Source organism: Dichotomopilus funicola (assembly GCF_033296635.1).
Source record: "Dichotomopilus funicola strain CBS 141.50 unplaced genomic scaffold C8A04scaffold_24, whole genome shotgun sequence".
NCBI classification, from domain to species: domain Eukaryota; kingdom Fungi; phylum Ascomycota; class Sordariomycetes; order Sordariales; family Chaetomiaceae; genus Dichotomopilus; species Dichotomopilus funicola.
Window position 1 is genome coordinate 380,639 of NW_026944045.1, and position 22,722 is coordinate 403,360.

Genomic DNA, 22,722 nt, shown 5'->3' on the forward strand with positions numbered 1-22,722 from the left:
CGACCCCATCTTCGCTGCGCATGATGGGGTTCCAGGAACCTGAAATTACCAGTTCAATAAATATAACCCAGATACCTTAAATACCTTACAGTGTAAGGTATTGTAGGTCAAGTAGGTGGGTAGCTAGATAGGTACCTATCACAATAACAGTTTATGTTCTCGCCTGCGGTATTTTGTCTTCAGAGTTGCCAATTCTGGGCCCCATTGAGCGAATTACAGAACATGTATGAGCGCGCTCTTTTTGTATAGGTAACTTGATCTTCCGTTTCCCAGCCTCATTTCTCCCCGGATTCCACCAACGCGGTGCAGAGCTTATTCCTAGCCAACCAACCGTGTTTGCGGCCCTCCTCAAGTCGCAGCATCTAGGTAAGTTACTAAATGGGTTGGGTTTGCCGGTTGTGTCAGATGGCGCAGCCTTGGACCCCAGCACGTGTTTGGGTTCCAAGTGCCTCCCGAAAAGTATGTTTGCTGCAGCTTCAAGTTTGAAGTGTCAGAGGTTACCTCTTTATTGGAGGGACGAGTAGGTACCTTGCCAGCTGAATGCATGCGCCTCATTTATATAACAGCCGCAGAATCGGCCATTATGGCCAGCGTTCCTCACGGCGTTCTCTTGAAGGACCTCATCCCCGCACCGCACATCACAGCCCCTTCGATCACTTAGGTATCAACCTCATTTATACTATCAATTCGAAACTCGTTAAGCTATCTGATTCGGCGCCATGCGCGCCGCCGTCAAGGGTTTCTTCAAGAAGGCGGGCAGCGACGGCAATCGGCGCAGGGAGGAGAGAGCAGGTCCAGCGGTTAGCCCGCAGATCTACAGGTGAGTGAGGATTGAATCTTGCCCTTCAGCTTCTTATCCTCATGCCGCTGGAATCTCGCGCCGGCTCGGGGGGCCGGACTCTGGAGGGCCGTTGGTCGCCGGCTCGTTGACATCGACCACCGCACGCTATTACGACGCTAACACTGGCAACGATCGCTAGCCCCCCGGTGCCGACGCAACCGCAAGGATACGGGCCTCCGCACGTCCCGGCACAACCGGCGCAACAATTGGACCCCGAATTGCGGCTCTTCCGCGAACATGGCGACACGTACGCCGGGCAGGGCAAGTATGACCAAGCTGTGGTCATGTACATGGCGGCACTGGAGAAAGCCCCTGGCGACGCCGAGCTGCTCCTCAGCCTGGCCGTAGCACGCATGATGTTGACGCCGCCGCTGCTGGTGGAAGCGTTGGAGGCTGTCGAGGAGGTCATCCGCCGTCATCCCGGGAACGTCTACGCCTACATCACAAAGGCCGACATCTGCGAGCGGATGGTTGATTTCGACGGTGCCGAAGCAGCCCTGCAGATGGCTGTCCAGATAGCAGTCGGCATGGAGCGTGTGCGCTTGCAGCAGTCGCTGGCGAGTTTGCGCTCGAAAAGGGCACAAACTCAGACGCAGCAGCCAACCCCAGCGTCACAGGGAATGGGGGTGAGCCTTCCAGGAGCCTCCGAGGCCGTCGCGCCGACCCCGACTCCGCAGCTGCAGGAGGTGAGAGGCGGCCCCTCGGGCCCCTCGATGCCGAGTCGCTTTACCGGTGGCCCGGCAAACCGACCGGCCGTTGCTACAGCGCCAACGACGGCTTCATCTCAAGGTAAACAACTGCTATCAACCGGATACGTAGGCTCGTCATCTTGTTTGATTCACTGACCAGAAAGTAGCAAGCACGGTGAACACGGGCGCCAACCGAGCACCACCACCGCCGTCAGTGGTACGGCCTTACTCGTCGTCCAACGTAAACGAGACACCTGCTCGCAGCATCCCCCTGAGCCCTGACCTCCTCGACAACATTCCTCAGGAGGCACCTCCCTCCTACGCTACGACGTCAGGCACCACCACCACTCCGAACTTTACACATGCCGAGCTCGATCGGCGACTCGACCACCTCGAGCAGAATCTAGCCATCAGGAATAAAGGATCTCTGGCTGTCCGGCCGTACACGCTTCCGGGAGGGATCGATGCGGTCCTCCTCTTGCGCGTAGGAATGACTGTGAACGAGCTCACGCCGCAAGAGCTCCAGACACCGACATATTTACATACTGTTCATTGTAAGTCGTGTCTATAGCTCAATTATGTATTAGTTGACCGGCACATGCGCATGTCTCACGCGGACTAACAATAATGGGCGTGAAGCGCAAATGAGAGTGAACGCCCGCGACTACCCTAGTAGCACATTCATCGACCAAGATCCCGAGACCTCGCCGTCGTACGACGGGAAAATCGCCGGAACAGTCACGGTATTGGGGTATTCCGAGGAGTACCGGGCTCACCAGCTCCGAATCAAGCCTTTGCTGAACTTGCAAATGCAGTCGGATATCGTACTTCCAACAATTTCTTTGGACCGAATCGTGGCTCGTTTGCGGCTACTCAGGGCGTCCGCCATCACGGAAGACGATAAAGCGCTACAAGAGTTTCTTGGCCTCTCTCAGTAAGTGACACGCTGAGTTATATCCCCATCATTGCCACGGGTGTGCCCGGCTGTCGTCTTCAAGAGCGAGGTCATTTGGGCATCATATGATATCATATGGTAATTATTGACACTCGGCGTTTTAGAGTAAAACAGCTGCAGTACGGCTTCCATGCCTCTGGCACTCGGCAACGGCGCATTGATAGCCTCTTCATGCTGTTGTCGAGATCGCACGCCGACGAACCCGACCGTTTTGTCGATCTACGCAACACCTCTGCCATCTCGAGCCTCTTCCTCACTGCCCGGAACAACGAAACCACGCGGCGTGACTTCCTCTACTGCATGCTACTTGGTGCCGAACTGTTGCTGCGTCTGCGGAAGCAGCCATTGCTAACATCCTACGCGTCCATCGCAACTGACTACACGTCGGGGCTGCTTGTCACCGCCGCTGCTTTCATGCAAAACGTGCAGATCATAGACAGCAGCTTCAACAGCAGCGGCAGTAGCACGGCACCGCGGTACGCGTTCATAGCCGCTCACCATCGTGAACAGAGCGAAGCGCTCATGCGCTTCGGCGAGGCGATCGCGTGGCCATACATGGACGAGGCGCGCGACTTCATGGAATCAGCATACACCAGAATAGTCCGCGGCGAGGCCAACAGCTTCAGCCTCTGCGACTGGCTCTTCGGCCTGACCCTCCCCGGCAAGCTATTCCGCCACCACATCATGTGCTGCCTCGTGCTGGCGTCCCAGAGCGCCAAGCACCACGGCAGCGCCTACTACTACGACAACGGCCTGGTAGTGGGAACTAAGAGCTACTGGCCGGTCCGGACGGTGCTGGGCCGCGTGCTCGGCGGCCTGCAGAACCCGCGCGCCGTCTGTGGCTGGCTCGGCCCCGTGCCGGCCCCCACGACCACCGACGGCGGAGCCGTCCAAGGCTGGGTCTTCATCTACGCCGACAACCCCAACTTCCCAGTCCCCGTCACCAAGCCTGCCAACGCACTGGGTGACTTCGGGTTTCACCTCGACGACCAACAAAACAACAACGGCTCGATCACTTCGGTACCCGACATGGTCGAGAGCATCACCAACCCGGATGAGTGGATCTGCCCGACGCCGCCAGCCGCGCCAGCACCGGCCAACGTCGCGCGCACGGTACAGTTCAAGGGGATCCGCCTCGAGAAGTGCCCGTCCACGGGTGATAACACTAGATCATACACCCTCTCGCCGACGGGGCTACCTCCGCCGATAAAGCACTACGCCATTCTCGACTTCGAGATCGCCGGCACGGCCGTGTCGTACAAGCTGTACTCCAATCCGGTGTTTGTGACGGCGCCGCCTTGCGTGGGGACCCACGTGGTACACCGACAGCAGGCGCTGCGGTACCTGTCCTCCACAGTGACCGTTGCGCAGCTGAAGGAGGTCTTTGTGGAGCCCGGTAAGGTGCTGGTCATCAATGCCCAAGGGAAGGGCGAGGAGGTCGTGGCACGGGCATGGTGTGCCGAGCGAAGGAAGAGTGCTGTTGTACGGAGGAATCTGTTGGGGCAACAATGCTGTATGGCGTGTGCGTGTTCTCTTGCAAGTGCGCGGACGGGGTTAGGGATCGAAGTGGTGATTTGGAGCTTGTGATTTTGGGAATTTTCATAATAATTCATCCTCATGATGGCGTTTGTACCTAAGGACTCGGGACCGTATCTATGTCACACCTGTATCTGAATCATTGGAATTTTGAATGTTTGGATCTACTTCGTAAGGCTGGTCACACCCACAGAGAGTGAGAGAGTGTTGTTTTGGTTTTGGTGTTGCTCGGCATCCTCGAATGGGAAGGACCGATTACTCGAGTCATTGCGCTGTGATCTTCGGTTTTGCGCAAATTTTGTTGTCCTAGAGTAACAAGTCAGAGAGACAGAGGAGGGTAGAAAAGAGGGTCATTGATAATTGCGATCATGAATACGAGAGACTGCGGCAAAGTGATATTCGCATCTGTGGAGCGAAGGAACGGTTTGTGTCCTTGTGAACAGTTGATATTTGAAATAGAGGTTGGTGGCACTGTGCAAAAGCCAGCGTGAATGGACAATCCAATTTCCCAAATCTTGTATGCCAACGGAGCCGGTCATGACTCGGGACTGGAGTCATGTTTTGAATGGGGTCCCCGCTGCATGTGACTTTGGAAAAAACAACGGGATCGTCATGGTCATTCGCAGAAAGTGTTTCGAGGGTCGCAAAAATCGCGCTGGCACGCGCTCCGCTGCGTTGGCAAGATTAGTACCTAGTCAGTCTTGTTTGTATGTGCTCTTAAACTTACGAGTGGTACATACATCAAAGACACTGCTTGACTGACTCGTCTTGATACTTATCAGACAGGGCGGGCCAGGGGGGCGTCATGTACCAAGGTACCTAATGTGGGTGGTAAGCATGCCAACAGAGCTTATGATGAATACAATGCAGGGCACACAGGTGTTACGAACCAGCTGCTTTAATTACCTTGGATACTATGTAGACCACCCGAGTGAGAGATGAAATGTGTCTGCGAGTGGAATGAGAGGAGTGGGGGTGGATGGAAATGCCAAAACTCCACGCCGCAGCCCTATCATGGCCCTCGTGAATCGGGTGCCTGCCAGGAACGTTGGTGGGTTGACCCGTTGATGTTAACCACACGCCTGTGCTGTGTGACTCGTGGAAAGTTTGGGGGTCAAAACCGATGACGAGCTCACCGAATGGCAAGACGAGGGAGGGGAGGGGCAGAGGGCTCAGACACCCAGCCGTCCGTCCCATCAGACTCATTGCCGCTCCTCGTCAACTCATGGGTCGCGAGCGGACGAACTCGCTTTACCGTGTCCCTCAGTGTGGGAACTCCCGAATCTAACCGTACCTACGTACTCACATAACTCACGATGCAAATCTTGTCCGCAGGAACACTGTGGGCGGGATGTTCCAAGGTTCGTAATCTTGGCTGAGAGAGATCACGATGGCCTCATATCCCCACGAGTTTCTCGAAAACTCAGCGGCCGTACCAAGCATCAGCCCCGTTCTCCCTGCCCCCCTCCCCCCCACACCTCGATTCCACCCCTGTCTGAAGGCACAATCGACCCGAGACGATTGCGGGAGAAAGGGAAAGGGAGGGGTACCCGGAGAAGGCTGGCGTTCTTGGAGTCGGCGGTATGGATACATATGTACGCCCTTGTTTTTAACTTCTTGTGTATGTCCACACAGGGCTCTTTTCAAGCTTTTCTTCAGCCCTGGGTGTGTTTGGTTGACTAGGGTGGGAACCTGGGAAGCGAATGCAGCGGGTTTGCTCGGGAAGGCTGCCGAGAGCGTCGATAAAACTGACGATCATAACTGGACTGACCTTCCAGAGAACACATGACAGGGAGGGAAGCTCGTCGAACTCGTTGATGAGGATGGGCGGAATTTGGTATTGGGCTTGGTGGATTCCTGCAGGGGAGCAGATCGTTTGTTTTGTGGTCAAGTGGGGGTAGTCCTTGGTTGTTCCTTCGGCAGAAATCCGGCGGGAGCGGGAGACCTCTTTTGGCTCGTTAGGCGTGGATGATAACTGAGAGCTCGATGAGCAACGCGGGCGGCGGGTTCACAAGATCCGAAGAGTTATCGGCGGTTGCCTTCCTCTGTGGCGGAATGTGGCAGATGACTGCTGTTAAAACGGGTCCTGTCATTTGAGTCTCTTTCCCAAGAATAACCTTCGAAAACAGCCGGAGGCCCATGTGGCTGAGCGGCAGAGCACAACAGTCACCGGTTATTCTTGGCAAAAGCACCGAGTGCCGAGTGCCGGGCAGCCGTGATCCTGACGGGGGTGACGGCCAGTCCGTCCCAACTTTTCACCCCCGGTTTCCCCGACTCTTTGAGAGGTAACACGTGGGGTTGAGCCGAACCTTTTCTTTTCGTCTTCCAATGCCAAAAGCAGCGAAGATGAGGCAACACACGGGAGTGCTTCTCGGGAGCAAAACCGATGTGCGGGATGGTGTTGGCCGCTGCTCGACTGATCGACGGCCGTCGTCTCCCCCAGGCGACGCGAGGGCGACGAGCTTACCGCCAGACTGACGTTGCCTTAACAAGAAGTCTCCGCGGTTCGGGAGTGGGAGAAAGAGAGGGGGAAAGTCAGTCGATTTTTGGGTCCCACCCTTGCGGCGGAGAAAACCAGGTCGGCAGGTGACACTGTGTAACTCGACGGTGATTCGTCCCTGACCACTAGCAAGATTGGCTCGGGTATGTCGGCCGCGAACAAGATCGACAAAAGGTCGGTACAGTGCGAATTATACGACTGGGGGAACGCTGCTTGAGGGCGGTAACAGCAAAAGAACACTGGCTGCAGTTCTTCTTCTTTCCATGGAGGGACAACAACCCGGTGCCATGGGCGAGCGTTCCTGTCTCAGATACTTCGTACATCTTGCTTTTACTTTTTCTCCCCCAAGTTGTAAAAGAAGAGGCTCGGCGGCCAGTTTGGGACAACTGAGGCGGTGAGACTTTTGTTTGCGGAGGCCCCCCACGGGGCGGATGAACCCGCCATGCACAACTGTCCGTCCGAACATGTTCTGTTTTCAGACAGTGAGAGAAAGCTCATGTTGACGAGTTATCTCAAGGGAGTTCAACTGGGCGAGTGCGGAACCGGCACCGTCCTCCGGCCGACAAAGCCCTTTCGGATCGGATCCGGCCGTTGTTGTCGACATGAGGGGTTCAGGCATCCAGGCTTTCGGGTTGCGGCGAGTGTTTGGTGAGATATAGTGTTTGCTCAGTTCTGCAATTGCGAGTTGCGAAGTCAACCCCACGACTTCCGAACTTTTTGAAGTTATCAACTTAGGTAGAAAACGCGCGCTGAACGTTGTAATAATAAGCCCCGCCAATTAGGCTGGCCACCCCACCACCAACCAGCCTTTACCCACTCCCCGGGGGGTTAGTTAGTGTAGAAGGGTTGAGCTTCCAAGTGTGAGGGTGGTATCGGCGGGATTCGTCTAGGTTCTTGTATGTAGTGTATGTACTTCATATTCAGTAGTGTATTCCGGACACGTACACTCCAGTACGAGGTACGTCACGAGTCAACGATGGGAAAAACAAAGTGGTCAAGATGCACTGAGACAGACAGCCGCGCGACTCGGACGGGACTCCACTCCCTTTTGGGAGGGTGAGACGGCCGAGCGGCTGGCAAAGTGGGAAGAGAAAGCACGGGCTTATCCACAGTGCGACTTGCGGCATCAAGGGTCCAATTGTTCTTGGTTGTTCGATTCATTCGTCAGTGGCTGCGATGGGGTCAGAACCTGGGATTCGCGCTTGCCGAAACAGGGAAGGCCGTGTTGCAGCGAAGGGTCCCGCATGGTTTCCCGCAATCCATTCAAGTGGCACAGCACACGTTGGGAGGGAGGTTGGCAGTTTGGCTCGCTGGCTCCTGTCGACAAATGTTCGGCCTCGGAAGAGTCAGAATCTGCGACGACTTTGCATGCCGGCGTCTTCAACACCCTGCCGCATCCGATCAGCGACGGGATGGGGGCGGAGGACAACAGGACGATTCATCACACACGACGACTGCTGGTGCCCGCCGTGCCCGCCTGATTCTGCCCGTGCTTCCGTTTTCGTCGCGCGCAACTCGCCGGATGTTTTGTTCGTTTCATTGGTCCCGGGCCCGAGCACAGGGATCGCAACTGGACGAACCGGACTATTCTCTATTTGGTGCGGGAGCAAAATGCGTGAAGGTGGTGCCGGGGTATGCCGGGTGTCTCTGCAGCTCAGCGCGGCAAAGGTGGTCGGATTGTGAGAGGGGAAATGCCAAAATTGCTTGTCCCTCATTCTGCCAGTGGAGGGGAAAAAATATGCCATTCTGCCTTCAGGTGGTTCTGCAGTGATTTCATCATGGGGCGCCCAGGGGGCTGACGTCCCCTGTCAGGCCACTTTTTGGGGGTCCTTTTCATCGCCCGCTGTGCTACGCCAATCAGGGTGGCGGACCCTGGCGTCATTGTGCCGATCTCTCAGCGTTGTGGCTGCAACCTTGCCTGGCGGCCCTCGTCGCCGGCACGTGTGGACGAATGGCGCCTGAGGCAGCTTGGCCACCAATCATTTGGATTCGCTGCGAAATTCTGCAGGCGCGGCCGACATTTCTCTTGGAACGGTAAGTTAATGTCTGAGTACACTAATAAACGGTATTGAATACCTTCGTACGTCCCGTTGAGACTGTGCAAACAGGCAGAACGGAAAGAAACGGGTATTATGACGTGGGAGCCACCGCAGTTCAAAACCCTGATACATCGTCTGACGACCCAAAATCGGCCCGCTGTATCTCATTACAGCAAAGAAAAGCCGGATGCAGGGTATGAACAACTGAATTCTTGGCGTCCCGGTGCACTTTGCAGGTGTTTCAGAAAACCTTCTTTTCCTTCCCTGCGTTCCAGCGCTCCGAGCCGACACGCCAACACGCTGAGATCAAAATTGACCGAGGGCGACCGAGGAGCAAATTCCTCTCCGCCGTCGTGACGTCGCGGAGAGCATGCCCTGACCGCTGTGAAGGCTCTGAACCGCGCATCCCCCCCTCGCACCCACTGCCTTGGTCAGATCGACGGTCCGCTTTCCGCAGACAGCACCCCAAAACAAGTCCCGGTTCTCCGCTCCTGTGACCACACCGAGAGAGCCCCTCGCAACCACTCGCCGCCCAGTGCACCAAGGCACGGCTTGCTGATCGCGGCAGTGGAAACAGGACACAGAGCCACCTCCTGACCAGCCCCCAGTGCCTGCCCGTTGCCCTGCCCGACCCGACAGCACCAGAGCACCCTCCACCGCCCGCCGTCCCCCGCTGCCGTGTCGCTCGCTTCTTCCGCCCTGCTGCCGCTGCTGCGACGACGAGCCAACGTGGAAAAATAAATAAAATAAGTATCCGTCGAAGATCCACCCGAAAGTCTGGGAGGGAAGGTGCTCAATCGCCAGTGATAGGACATCCATACGGAGTACTGCGAGGACTTCGTACAAGTGCTGGCTCCTTTCGGTAAACCTTGGAAGGGCCACACCCCCCCCCGAAGCAAACACCCCCCAGTCACTACCCGCCCGTTCTTCCCCCAGCAACTCCTGGTCGGTTTGCCCATTGGGCCACTGACGTGCCTCGACGTTTGCTGGCGCTGTCCCAGTCGGGCCCCACGACTCCACGGGCGGGCCCCGCGACCCTGACCAAGGGCCCCACCGGCTACCTTCGCCGCCAGAGCACTGGTGAGCTGTCTTTTGGGCTTACCCCTCAGAGGTTCCGCCCGAAATTTGCGCCCTGACTTCCATTCCTCCATCCCAGCACCACCCGAACTCAACCTCCTTCAATCCCGCAACCCGAACAACAACTAAACACCACCATCACCACCACCCCCCTTCCCTTCCCCCAAAACAACATCCACGACGACCGTTAGCTCGACGCACGTCACCTCGCTCTCGGATGGTGGCCGCATTACCCTCGCTGGGTTGAACATTCGTTTACAACGAGTCGGGCCTATCCGCTCATGACATTCACGGCGCTCCTGGCCCTGTACTATTCCAACCTCTTGCGAGCCCGTTCTCAGCCTTAAATCGGCAGACCGGCCCACGCCCACCCCCTACCCTCGCCACGCCGGCACCTTTATAAATTCAGCATGGGAGACGCCAGTCTGAGCAAAACGACAAGTCCGGACTGGTCGGATTCCTCCTCGGGGTCATCCGTCGACCACTCTGCCCACGGGCACTCCGCGAAGCCTATGCGACCGAAACTCCCTAGTCGAAAGAGCAGCGGCACCATGATTGTTCCTCGCGACTCGACAGAGGTCGGGCCGGTCGACCTGCACGTTGGGCCCGACGATGTTAGAGCCATGAGTCCCCGAAGAACGAGCGAAGACATCCAAACCCTAGGCAAGGAAACTCGAGAAGAACTCCGCAGGTGAGTCGCACTACCCTTCAATCTGGTAGCCCAAACCTGACGGCGCAACCGTATAACTAATCTGACCTTCTCCCTCTTAAAAGGCATGCTAAAGCATTGCAAGAATCATTGCATACGCTCGTCAACCGGATCGAGGCGGTCAAACACGAGCATGACAAGTTAGATCACAACAACAAGTTCCTCCAGAAATACATCGGAGATCTGATGACGACCGGCAAGATCACCTCAACTGGGCGAAACAAGAAATGACTACCCGACCGCCATCGTATCTCGAAGCCATGCAGGGAGCCAATCCGATGAAGGGAATGAACTCTGGACGGTACTCAACGCCGCGGTCTCGTGACGGAAACGCCCACGAGCTGGATACACCAAGACTGTTATGGCTGCATCGTGGACGGCATCCCTTGGAAACTAACCTCGTACCTTTACCATGGTTCTCGGGACCGGCAGAAGGAGAGACCATCTCAAGAATAACGCGGCGAGTTATGAGACCATTCCATGCTCGACTCTTCTCGCCAAGCTACTCGGCGCGAACCCTGTATCAACACCGACAACGGCCTCGGCCTTAACCGCTACTTGGAAGCCCTTTCCCCAGTCGTCACATCGACATGTCCTCACAACATCCTTTCCACTATTTCATTGACCAAAAAAAACTTTTCCGGGCCGTTTCCTACTTTCTCTCACCACATTTGCAAAGGGCCAAATAGGAGTTGGGGTTATTGCGTACTGGTTTTGTTTTGATACCGACCGAAAGACGTTGATACCACCACACGGCCTCGATTCGACGGTTTTGAGTACAAGGAAAATTCCCCCTGGACGGAAACTTACATTATCGCAATGACCGGGCAAAACGGGATCTACGGCGGACGAGCCTGGCGAGCGATGTCTCTTTTTTCTTCTTTTTTTTTTTTGGACGGGAAGCATTTTGCGTTTTACGACCATACTACAGGCGTACCGGAGGCTTGTTTTGATTGATATCTTATCTTCGCCCTTCCCTCCCCGTTCTCAACGAGGAGTGATGGAGTCGAGACCGCGATCTCTTACCCTTTTATGATGGCTTACCTGACCGACTCAACCCACCCTTACTTACATTACCTTCTTCTTTTTATCTTTATTCATTTTTCTGGGTGCATGTGTAGATAGGACGCTTCAGGCCGTGGGCGGTCCTCCAAGAAGAGATGGGCATAACCCATACTAAGAGAGCAGCAGGAGCAGCTAGCAACACAGACAAAAAAATAACAAGACATACAATCCAACCGCTCAACCGAACGCGTGATACACATCCACAAGGCCTTTACTGGGAATCGAACTGCACCATCGGTGAAAGTCAAAAGGCATCAGCCGGTACGAACTTCCGAGGTGATCAGCAATTCCTTCCCTCTAGCGGTGTTCGAGTGCAAAGCTTGCGCGGGTCAAGACCTAGGAGACCGCCGTTGGGGCAGTCGGTTGAGGGGGCTTGGAACAGCGGAAAACACGGCAGGCAACTAGGATGTCAGCCCGAGAAAAGACCCCTTGCCAAGGGTTGACGTCAGACCTCAAGGCATCCGATGGACCTATATACTGGCTGGGTACATGACCAAGGCAATTGGAGATCATATCGAAACAAAGGGGTCACCAACCCTGCGAGCCGAAGAAACGATGAAACGACTGACTAACAGCCCGCTTGGTTGGCTGCAGCCTCCGTTGGTTACCAAGTTACGTTCTTCTCAGCTCGTGTTAGGATTAGGGGTCTCGCTAATCAATTAACCTTTTTGCAGTCCCATGTCAGCGCCACCCACCCGCACCAACGTTGGACTTGGCTCAATCAACCGGCCGGCACCTGGGATTTGCGAACGACACTTTCACAACACGAACACTACCCCCCATATTCACGGCCGGGTGCGGCTCCCGCCACCTACACTCCTACACTGGCTTGACTGAACAGCCATTACGAGGCAGTCTGGATACAAGGGGCCAACGGGAAAAGAGCGATCGTCGGCGGCCGGGTCACACAAGTCATCTCCGTGGCTAAAAGCAAGATTTCCTTTTCTTTTCCTCGTCGAAAAAATAAGGACATCCCTTAATGCATTGGTGACGCCCTGGACGATGAATCTGTAGTGTACACTATCTCTGTTCTTTGCTCATGCGGGCCTCAACAAACCCTGGTCCCAACGTCATGCTGGTGGTCCGTCGGACTTTATCCGAGACAAGGGGCGCGCCTGTCGCCTATGCCCCTTGGCCTACAGTGCGTCGACCTTTGGCAGCGTACTTTTGCATCTTGCAAAAAGGAAGGTTTGAGGGTCGGTCGACACGGCATTTCCGCAGTGTAATTATCGCCGCCGATGTCATGGTGCGAGAAAAAAGACACAGCTTGAACAACACCATGTGCACATAGCCCAGCGCGAGGCCACCTCGGATTTCCGTTTGACGGGTAATATTCCTGATCTCGTGGTTGTCACCCAATGAAGCAAGCATCCGAACTCGAAACACAAACTGTCGCTATCACGTCATCGCCAATGGGAAGGTTCGAATCGTAATGCTTTTTACCTTCATACCCTGTGTTTCTGTCGTCCAACATTAGTTACGGCAAAGGATAGTTGCTGCTGTGAAGCTCGGAGGTTCGGGACCGTTCGGCGGCCCTGCATGTTGAAGGACGGAATTCGTCGGTGTAAGTGTTTTTGGGGTTACACCAGCCCTGAACCTATATCAAATGTTACACACGACGTCATTTCCTGGCGAACATGGTCAAAAGCCGGTTTCTGCATCGAGACCTGATATCCTAGAGGTTAAGCTGCAAAATCGATTTATAACTCGATGTGGACGGTGGGCATATTCGGTCCGGGTTAATTAACGTTCAAGTCGGTAACTCAACCCCCATTCCTCAGTCGAAAGCCCTCAGTCACTTGAAGCGTTTCTTCAACGAGTGAGGATCTTAGCAAGACTCGATTCATATTCCAACCAAATTTGAGCACACAGCCGGACTTGAGAAGCCCTTTGCCGTGGGACGGGTCTCAAACTGTCAAGAAACACGCGTGACGCCGATTGACGTCCGGCTTAGCCCACTGAAAACACCCAGGGCACCATCTGGGCAGATAAAATAATTAATTGGGAGAGGCGCTTTCAGCCTGAGATTCATTTTTAAGACCACGAAGGTATCCCGGATCAAATTAGTAACTTGCGTGTAAGAACTGTGTTAATTCGTTCCTATAACTGATTTAATCTCCCTGGCCCTGAATCTAACAAGCCCCTAACTCCTCGGTTCGAGCGGTAATTCCAAGGTAGAGGTTCTAGGTGTTCATACGCATCCTTGTTTCTGGTGAAAAGCATGAAAAGAACCCATGCGTGATCAAGGACGCATAACAGTGGTGCATAATTAGTAGTGAAACCCAAAAGGCACACAGACAGGGACCCCAAGCACGGCTTACAGCAACGCTCGTAATTTCTAAACCGGTAAACTTATATTAGTACTTCACCACTTGTCAAGGCAACACAGAACGTTTTCGACACTTACGTGAAGATCCCCGAAGCTGTCATCCCTCTGAGCGCCCTGACCCCCGTCGTGAGGAGAAAGCAGCACGCGATCAAGTTGCTTTTTATCGTTTTGTAGCTCAATCACTCGCTGGTATTGTCCTCTAGTCAGATCCTAGCCTTTTGCTTGTTTGGATGGGTAGGTGATTCACGAACCTCTTCAAATGAATCCCGAATGTAGAACCGCACCGTTGTCACTTCTCGCGTCTGGCCTAGTCGATGGATCCGTGCAAGAGCTTGTTCTTCTAGCGTTGGGTTCCTATCGTTTTGTGTAGTGTCAGTAGTCAGGGCTGTACCCGAACTGTGTCAGATTTGTGGCATACCAGTGAGGCTCCATCAAGTAAGCTCGCGAGGCCACCGTGAGGGTCAAACTAGGAACTTGTATTAGTGACTAAGGATAAGGACCACGCAAGCAGTGGTTGTCTCCTACCCGACCGCTCCACACGAGAGGGTAAGCAGCATGACGCGCACTCCGGGGTCTACCCTGAACCTGTCGACGACTGATTGTCGTTCTTTTTGCGGCACGCTCCCGTCGAACCGGCTGCTTCGTATGCCGGCGTTCTCGAGGCCTTTCTCAACCACGTCAAGGGTGAGCCTCCATGTGGAGAACACCACGCTGTCAAGGATTAGCATACGGTGGCTCTTAGAATACCAAGGCCTTGCAGCTGATAGTGATGGATAAGGAGCTCGGGTACGATACCATTTGACATCGGCTGGTGCCGCCTTGATATCCGTCACAAGTGCCTGTATCTTTGAGGGCAGAGCTGTCTGCGGCGCCGATGCCGCGTCGGACACCGTAGCGGGGACAACTTCCATGAAACTATGGTTGACAGACACGGGTGCCACCAGACACGAGGGTTTGTGACCACAACCCAGCACTTGTTTCGCTCTCTGCAACTTCTGCACACACTCTCCGCAGGCAAAGCGTAAGCATCGGAAGAATTGCGGCTGCTGCCGTGAGGAGGACGGATCGTGGCTATCTTCCAATAGAGACTCCGTCAGGCTTGTCGTCGAGGAGCATTGCAGGCAGACGATGTGACCCATTTCCCGCTGGATGTTGAAGGTCTGTTGCGCCGCGGCGGCCCATTCATCGGAGGCCGAAGCGCTCTGTGCTGTACGGTTGCGTCGTGTATGGTAATGAAGTCCGAGATCACAGATCAACCGCAGGGATTCGATCTGCTGAAGTACGTTGACGTACACGCTAGCTCTGGACGATTCTGAGCTCGCATGAAGAGCCTCGTCAATCTTGGTGATTGTTTGCTCTCTCGCCTCGTCGTATGTCGCCCTCTCCTCTCGGCTGAAGTCAACCGCACACGTCATGTCCCTACGAGCAGGGAGGCTAATGGTTGCCTTGGATCGTCGTAGGAGGATGCAGGCGGAGAGGCGTTTCAGTCTCTTTACAGCTTCGTCATCTTCCCCAGACTTCCAGAGGCGGGATATATCCGTTTCAAACTGCTTCGGGTCGTCGTACGGATAGACTCGGATAAATTTGAGCTGTGCCTGCAAATCGCCGAGCCCATTTTGAATCGGCGTGCCCGTCACAGCCCAACGGGAGACTGAATCCAGCTCGCAGGTTGCCCGGGCCATTTTGGTAGCACCGTTGCGGATGAAATGTGCTTAATCTTGTTAGAGAATGAAGTAGTTCGAGATTCTGAGAAGGGAGACTAGGGGTAATTAACGCAAACCTTCGTCTAGGATGATCCTCCGCCACCGCACTGAAAACAAGATGGAGGGAGCTGATCGATTGGCAGGTTTCCAGTCGGCAGACACCGTCTGATATGTCGTGAACACCACGTTAATACCATCAAGTTCCTTGACGTCGTTCAGTCTCGTCTTCCCGTGATGGCGCCAAAACTTCATGCCGCCGGGAACGACATGCCTAATGCAGAAGAAAAGGATTAGCATACACGATCCTAGAAATGCCTGACAAGTACTTGCTGTGATAGTTGCTCCTCCCAAGTTCCGATTACTAAAATTGCCGTGTTAGTCGAGTGTGCGGAGTCATCCGCAATGGAGCGGCCCTTACGAGGAGGTGGAATGACGATGAGCGTTGCAGTAACGCGAGGTTTGGTTTCTTCGCTCATGTCCAGCGCAAAATCTCCAGCTAAGTTACGGTTAAGGTCAGTAGCTACTAAAGAGATCATGGTCAGTGTTTTTCCAAGGCCCATTGGATCGGCAATGATGCCACCGTAGAATGGAGGTGGCTCTTCGTTTTGATGAGCCCCGGAAACCCTGTTTATGAAACTTAGATTCTGTTAGTTTTGGGAACCATAAACTTTCGGTTGAATAAAAGAAAGAAAACGAAGAAAGACCAAGGACAAAAGTGTGAGGCCAAAGTTAAGTAATGACTTACTACTCTCCATGGTCGACATCTAGATACTCCCAGAGGTCGGTTTGCTTCTCCTCAAATGTCCATCCCCGCTCCCGATGAAGCATGAACGTTAGGGCTTGCTTTTGGTGTCTAGTAGCCATCCCGTTAGCGCAATCTGTGATACTGGCTGCAAAAGTTTAGAAACATGTGAAGTACTTTTTCAACTCTGTACAAATCAGAGTAGGCTGTTGCGCCTCCTCCAACTCGTCCCCGTGACTCAAAAGATCGAGAAGGTCGGGTCGATTGGGGATGTCCTCAAGCAAAAGGGATTTTGAAGACTGCCGGACGACGTCGGATACCAAGGGACAGGAATCAATGCTACCGACTGACAGTTTGTGAGGGTTGCAGTACTTAGTGTCAAGGTGGACATGACGAACATCCTGAAGGTACACGCCGTACTCCTGGAACCAGACGCCAATATCTTCGAACATATCCTCGGGGCCATAAATGGTGAGACTCAGCGTGCATGGTCGAAACAGATGAGAAGTGATGCGGTTTGCTCTCCGTACTGTCTGCTCCGCGTCTAATGTGCACATGGCAAACAGCTGAATGCTGCTTTCTTCGAGAAGACTTTGGATCATCTGTCCATGCTCCGCTGCAATTCTTCCACTTCCTTCTGTCCCATCTGCCGTGACGAAACGGTCAGATGACACAATCTGAACTAGAAACGGGCTGACGGCTGTTGCGAGCATATCCTTGTCACATTTTCCGGGGATTGATTGGACCTGTAGCGATATATTAAAGATTTAAACAGGTTGAAACGTTGGATTGGAAAATTATCTCACTCACCATCCCGAAGCACACGACCTTGGACATGGTAGTATCGGTTTCCTCTGGCCCGGATATAGAGCTAGAGTACTCGGGTTCTGTGTCTCGTTCTGGATTGTTGTAAACACCAGCTGGGTAAGAACCTTTCATGGATGTTGGGGGTTTGGGGAGGATAAACATAGCATCGTGACTTGTTCGTCCCAGTTGGGCTCCAGGGTGCTGATACGCTGTTTTGTCGTTTAAGGACAGTGAGGTGGCGCCGCCATACGGGGAGGACCAGGAGCTCTTAGTCGGCTCCAATGTTGGTAGTGGTGGTAAAGTCCTCGCAAAATGAGTATAACCAACTTGATTTGCAGGGGTGGGTAGGAACTGCCGTGGAGTTTGTCCTCCATAGCTTGTAGCAAAGCCAGCCGACAATGTGATGGAGGCTGAGTTTTGAACCGATGGGAGAGTGTTTGGTATTTTGTCGTGTTCCGATGGGCGGTGCAAGCGATGTCTGTCTGAAGCCGGTGCCGGCAGCCATGGCGGTGGCGCTTGACCGCCTTCATCATCTCCTGATTGCCAGCCATTAGGGGGGTGGTTCAGGCGGCGCCGTTTTGAAGCCTGGGCCCAGTGTTGGTCATTTCCTGTGGGGTCCATCTGGATAGCAGTCTGCTTAATATCTCGATCTACTCCTGAGACCTTCAGATTCCGCTGAAGCGTGCGACATGTGTTGGATGATGCCAAAGGAGGGATAAAATAGGCACGGCTGTGTATTAATTACTCAGAAATGCGGGTAAAATTAGACACAGATAACTAGCAAGGAAATACCATCGCTTTGCAGGAATCCCAAGCCTCCGGACAGTTTAGCATATGGCGGTGAACACTAACGGAAGCCGCAGAGCCTCGTCGGAGCCCAAGACGTACATACATATTTGTGTGACACGGCATATGCAGGCCCTCCGTGGACCCTATTAACGTTCTTGGATCGGTAACTATGCGCCGAGGCAAATCTGCGGAGCTGAGGAAGAAGCCAACCACAGGATCCAGGGCATCCCTACTTGCAGGTGGGTGGTGGCAGTGGCTCAGCAGGCTCAGCTTTTGATGCCCAATCGTATCATGTTCATCACACTGACGAGCTGCGCCTGATTTTACGTGAAGTGGCACCAGAGGGGGGAATCGCCCATCAAGCTACGGTGATTAATTACTGTTTGTTTACTCCTACTTTTTGGTGCAATTATACTGCTGCTTGAAGCTTGATGCCGTCGTTCCTTCACATTGCATATCTGATTCCAATCTTATTTTGCCCTCAAAACCGCCCCTTCATTCCCGATACTCCCATAACGCTAAATTTGGCTAGCGGCGTGTGTGATATCCCAAGGCGCGAAATGCCACTGGCCCCCGTGGCCTCGCAAGAGGCGAGGAAGACGGTACAGAGGGCGTTTGAGGAGCTCAGGCAAACAATCACTCCTCAGGATTCGCGCGATTTCGATAAGACAACTATTCAGGATGTGAGGCAAGCCGCTCTGAACATTGAGGTACAGCTTGCTTCAAGGCAGTGCTTGCGCAATATGCGTCGGCTGATGCCCCTCTTCCAAGGGCTGGAGCATTATGAGAAGGCGATGAGCGTTCTGTGCAACGGTACCCCTTTTCTTCCATGGGCGTGGGCACCCATCACATTTATCTTGAGAGTTGCCTGCGAACATGTCGAGGCCTTCGAACGTATCATGGAAGGATACTCGCGAATTGCGTCGGCTTTAAAAAGGTTTGAAATTCTCGGGGAAGCGTTCTCCCGTGATGTTGAGTTCCAAAAAACCATGGCCGTCTTCTATGCCGATATCCTCCAATTCCACAAACATGCATACAAGTTTGTGCGCCGAAACAGTTAGTGCCATACTCTTTTATTCGACATGTTAGTTCCCAGTTAATCATTCTTTTAGACTGGAAGGTACTTTTTCTCACGTCCTGGGGACGGTTTCAGCGACGGTTCAACAACATCCTCGAGGGTATGGAGCGCCACGAGGCCCTCATCGACCAAGAAGCCAACGCGCGGAACATAGCAGAAGCACGCCGACTGCGTGAAGATATCAGACTTTGGAGAGAGGAGAGTCGCGATAGGGTTCGCCGGCTCGACGAAGAACACGTGGCAAAACAGTACAAGGCGATAATGTCTTGGCTTAAAGCCAATGAATCGGACCAGCTCGCCATATTCGAGTCCCTTTCAGCCGACGGCGCCAAATACCACGGGACCTGCGGGTGGGTGTTGAAAACGCCAAAAATAAGTTTATGGCTCCAAAAGAGAAGGGAGAATGCAATGTTGTGGTTACAAGGTGGTCCTGGGACTGGAAAAAGCGTCCTGTCCACCCAACTCATCAACTACATGAAGGTGGCCAAAATGCTCGTCATTCACCACTTCTGCACCTATTCGTACCCGTCTTCAATCTCGTACGAGCAAATTCTGAGGTCATTTCTCCTGCAGCTGGTTCGCGGAGACGACGACTTGGTTGCTCACGTCTACAACGAGTGCGTCCTCGAGAAAAAGTCCCCAACCGTCTCCACGCTGGAGCACCTCCTACAGGTTCTCCTGGGGAGTCTATCAAGTGGACCATGTCAGGCGGAACACATCTGGATTCTCCTCGATGGCTTGGACGAGTGCGATACCGACAAGCAAGCGAGGATGCTGAGCCTCTTAAATCAGGTAGTCTCGAAGTCCTCTTCGGAATCCACCATCTGCAAAGTCCTCGTGTCGAGTCGTCCTACGCGTAGCTTGGCAAAGCGCCTGGGCAAAAAGCAAACCCTTTCACTTAGCGACGAGAAGGTGGCGTTATTCGAGGCCATCAGACAGTACGCATCACAGAGACTGCAGTCTCTACACCATAAGTTTTCACAGCTGGACATTGGGCCTGACGAGCTTGGGGAGATTGAACATGGGGTCGCCCGAAAAGCCGATGGTAAGTCACGTTGCCCAGGCCAATGAGGTATAAACAGAGCTAACTTCTATCCATCAGGCATGTTTCTATATGCACGGCTAGTCCTTGATTACCTTGCCACGAACATCTTCTTCAGCGGCGAGGAAGTTAAGACGTCCATCGGCCATATGCCAGACAAACTTTCAGACTTGTATGCTACTACTGATACCTACGTAGCGACCAAATTGTAAACAAGGCTAACACACGTTTTACTTCATAGCTACCGGAGGATTCTCACCCAGATACTGGCTCACCTTGACGATCGCTCAGTTGAACGAATAAGGTGCATTTTTGGATGGGTTGCCTTTTCGAAACGGCCCTTAAAGAAGCTTGAGTTTCTCTCCGCCGTCTCGTTCAGCGCCGGGGACCCCAACGTCACCCAACTCGCCCCTCAATACATCTTGGATATTTGCGAGCCACTAGTTGAAGAGCGCGCCGACGCAACGTTGGCTTTTATTCATGTTTCTGTGAAAGAGTATGTACAGGACCAGTCACCCGCTTTTAGGCTAAGGAAGCTGACATCACATCCTACCCCAGTTTTGTTCAAAGCCCTAGCAGTAAGCTGGCTATTTGTGAAGAGGACGTCCTCCAGCAACACGCAGCAGCCACTCTTGCTTGTCTGATCTCCGGATTAGACGTCTTCAGAAAAGATTACCCTGAACACCCGAAGGTCTTAAGGATGATAAAGGGGATACACGGTCTGCATGTCTACGCTACAGAGTACTGGACCGAGTACGTTCTCTCAGAAGCCAGCAGGCATGGCGGAATAAACTCAGCTACTTGTGTCTTTCGCCTTGCAGATCGGTTAGCAAACAAACTCAAGAGCCGGGTTTCGTCGCATGTACAGATGGACGAGTCGCAGCAACGCCATTCTGACGAACGATTATTGCTACTCGAGCAAAACCAATCCCTCCAACGGTTTATCCAACAAGGCCTCGATTCGAAGACCACAAAACAGCTTGAGCGCGAACTTCAAAACGAACAAAGTAAGGGAAGAAGCAAGAGGCCGACAGCCATAAACGTACACCTAATCAGATTGAGATTTTAACTGACACCCCAAATGACATAGGCTATCCTCCACAACCTTCTGACAACCCTGACAGCATCTCGGCAATGCTAACGGCTTACCAAGAGTGCGTCAAATCCATACTCAATCAGCAAGACTACCCAGGCGTCTCAGCGGAGGAGCTTCAGTTTTTTAAGAAACAATTTCAGACTTCGGCCTTCACCTGTCGTCTCAAGTCCTGTCCACGAGCAGCCGTGGGATTCGATTCCGCACAGCTCCTCCGGGATCACGAGCTTTCGCACATTTGCAGGCTGAGATGCCCTTTTCCGGGCTGCCAATACCCGTTATTCTCGTCTGCGCAGGCTCTGAGGAATCATGAACGAAAAGTTCACCAGCCGAATCCGGCTCCGAGGCCCATCCGTGGAGTCGGAACGTTTGTGCGGGGCCAATCTACCCAGTCGGCCCGACGAATTACTAGGGGTATCAATCCCGGTCAGGTCGTTCCCAACGGTCAGCCTCTAGTGCCTGCTCATCAACTACAACCGGCTCCCCCAACGCCGTCACATCCGGATCTTACGTTCACTAATCCCCTAGATCCAAGCGAGATAGTGAGTACTCCTGACGAACTATAGGTGGGTTTTTGCCAGACAGGCAGTGTATGCTGACTTTAGACTTAGGAATTCCCTCTGGAATTTGCCAGCCCTTCACAGACTGGCGATATACTTAACGACTTCGATTTTGACACTTTCCTACGAGACAATACTCCTAATAGGGACGAGATATTTGGATTCGATTCGGGCTTTTCGATGGAAGGGGACGCCACAATTAGGGCAACGGATTAGAGCTCTATATTCCAATCCTCGGGTTTTCTAGATAGGGGAGAAGGGCCGGACACGTCACTGGGTTATCCGGGCTACTAGGGCGAGCGCGCGCCACAGACTGGCCGTACACGATTTTGATTAAAGTCAAGGCCCTCTCCTATACCATTCATTTCCTTTATCCTATCTACCCCGGGCCAGTTATATCCAGACTATAAGTCGAGTCCCCGCCGCACGGTCACCCCCTAGAAGTGGTTAGCTTTTTTGGCCCACATAATCCGACAACACCATCAACATAACACCATATATTAGCTATCTGGTGTTGTTAAATAATGCACGAACCTTGCGATTCGTTAGCCTCGTTATCGCTATCTTCAACCATATCTTCCTCGATCCGCCCAGCCGCGATTTGGGCGCGGTGGATCTGATGCGCGTTGACGAACACGTCGTTCGGATCCGGTTCAACACGCCGCCTCCGCGATGGTTGCAACGCCTCGATCTGGGCCTTTTGAGCCTCCTGGGTATGTTGCGAGGATACGGCTTCAACGTGATCTTGATCCAGGGCCTTTTTTACCTTGCGCCATAGTAGGCGGTAGACTTTGCTATCATGGTTGTGGTTAGCCGCGATTTGTAGCATCCCATCGATATCTTTGCCCGACCTTGGTGTTGAAACTACTACTTTGGAGAGCCGATTCGATCCTTGGGTAGGATTAGGAGGTCCTAAATCAGGGTCCTCTATCGAAGGTTGGTTAGTATTGGTCGGCTTATTGGCGTTTTCGAGGAGTAGTCGGCTATTCAGGGGCTTATTGATATTGAGCGGCCACAACCCAGTCCCACGCCACCCAGATACGATATTTCGCGTAGTCATGGCAGCCTTGCGAGCCTTTACCAGGCAAATAACCATCTTTTGCTTGTTGACCACAGAGTTGTCGGCATAAGTGGTGTTCTCGTTGAAAAAGCTTCGATAGGCGTGTTT

General features: G+C 53.5%; 4 protein-coding genes across 4 annotated transcripts; 3 read left to right on the forward strand and 1 right to left on the reverse strand.

The window, feature by feature from the left end:
- Window positions 1-719: 719 nt before the first annotated feature.
- C8A04DRAFT_27927 (uncharacterized protein) lies at window positions 720-4,072 on the forward strand (the record flags this gene model as incomplete). Its single annotated transcript, XM_062780462.1, has 5 exons — window positions 720-820; window positions 981-1,630; window positions 1,698-2,084; window positions 2,170-2,464; window positions 2,590-4,072. 5 exons carry the CDS (start codon window positions 720-722, stop codon window positions 4,070-4,072), a joined length of 2,916 nt encoding a protein of 971 aa, XP_062637839.1.
- A 5,975-nt stretch (window positions 4,073-10,047) lies between these two features.
- C8A04DRAFT_27928 (uncharacterized protein) lies at window positions 10,048-10,577 on the forward strand (the record flags this gene model as incomplete). Its single annotated transcript, XM_062780463.1, has 2 exons — window positions 10,048-10,328; window positions 10,412-10,577. The coding sequence occupies 2 exons, from the start codon at window positions 10,048-10,050 to the stop codon at window positions 10,575-10,577; spliced, it is 447 nt and encodes a 148-aa protein (XP_062637840.1).
- Window positions 10,578-13,728: 3,151 nt separating this feature from the next.
- On the reverse strand, window positions 13,729-17,613 carry C8A04DRAFT_36708 (SNF2 family N-terminal domain-containing protein; the record flags this gene model as incomplete). The annotated part of the gene is made up of 9 exons (XM_062783616.1): window positions 13,729-13,749; window positions 13,819-13,926; window positions 13,992-14,094; window positions 14,488-15,451; window positions 15,521-15,748; window positions 15,862-16,067; window positions 16,192-16,329; window positions 16,363-16,931; window positions 16,996-17,613. The coding sequence occupies 9 exons, from the start codon at window positions 17,611-17,613 to the stop codon at window positions 13,729-13,731; spliced, it is 2,955 nt and encodes a 984-aa protein (XP_062637841.1).
- Window positions 17,614-18,341: 728 nt separating this feature from the next.
- C8A04DRAFT_36713 (uncharacterized protein) lies at window positions 18,342-21,770 on the forward strand (the record flags this gene model as incomplete). The annotated part of the gene is made up of 7 exons (XM_062783618.1): window positions 18,342-18,837; window positions 18,894-19,904; window positions 19,962-20,073; window positions 20,143-20,344; window positions 20,485-20,908; window positions 20,992-21,361; window positions 21,629-21,770. 7 exons carry the CDS (start codon window positions 18,342-18,344, stop codon window positions 21,768-21,770), a joined length of 2,757 nt encoding a protein of 918 aa, XP_062637842.1.
- Window positions 21,771-22,722: the final 952 nt, after the last annotated feature.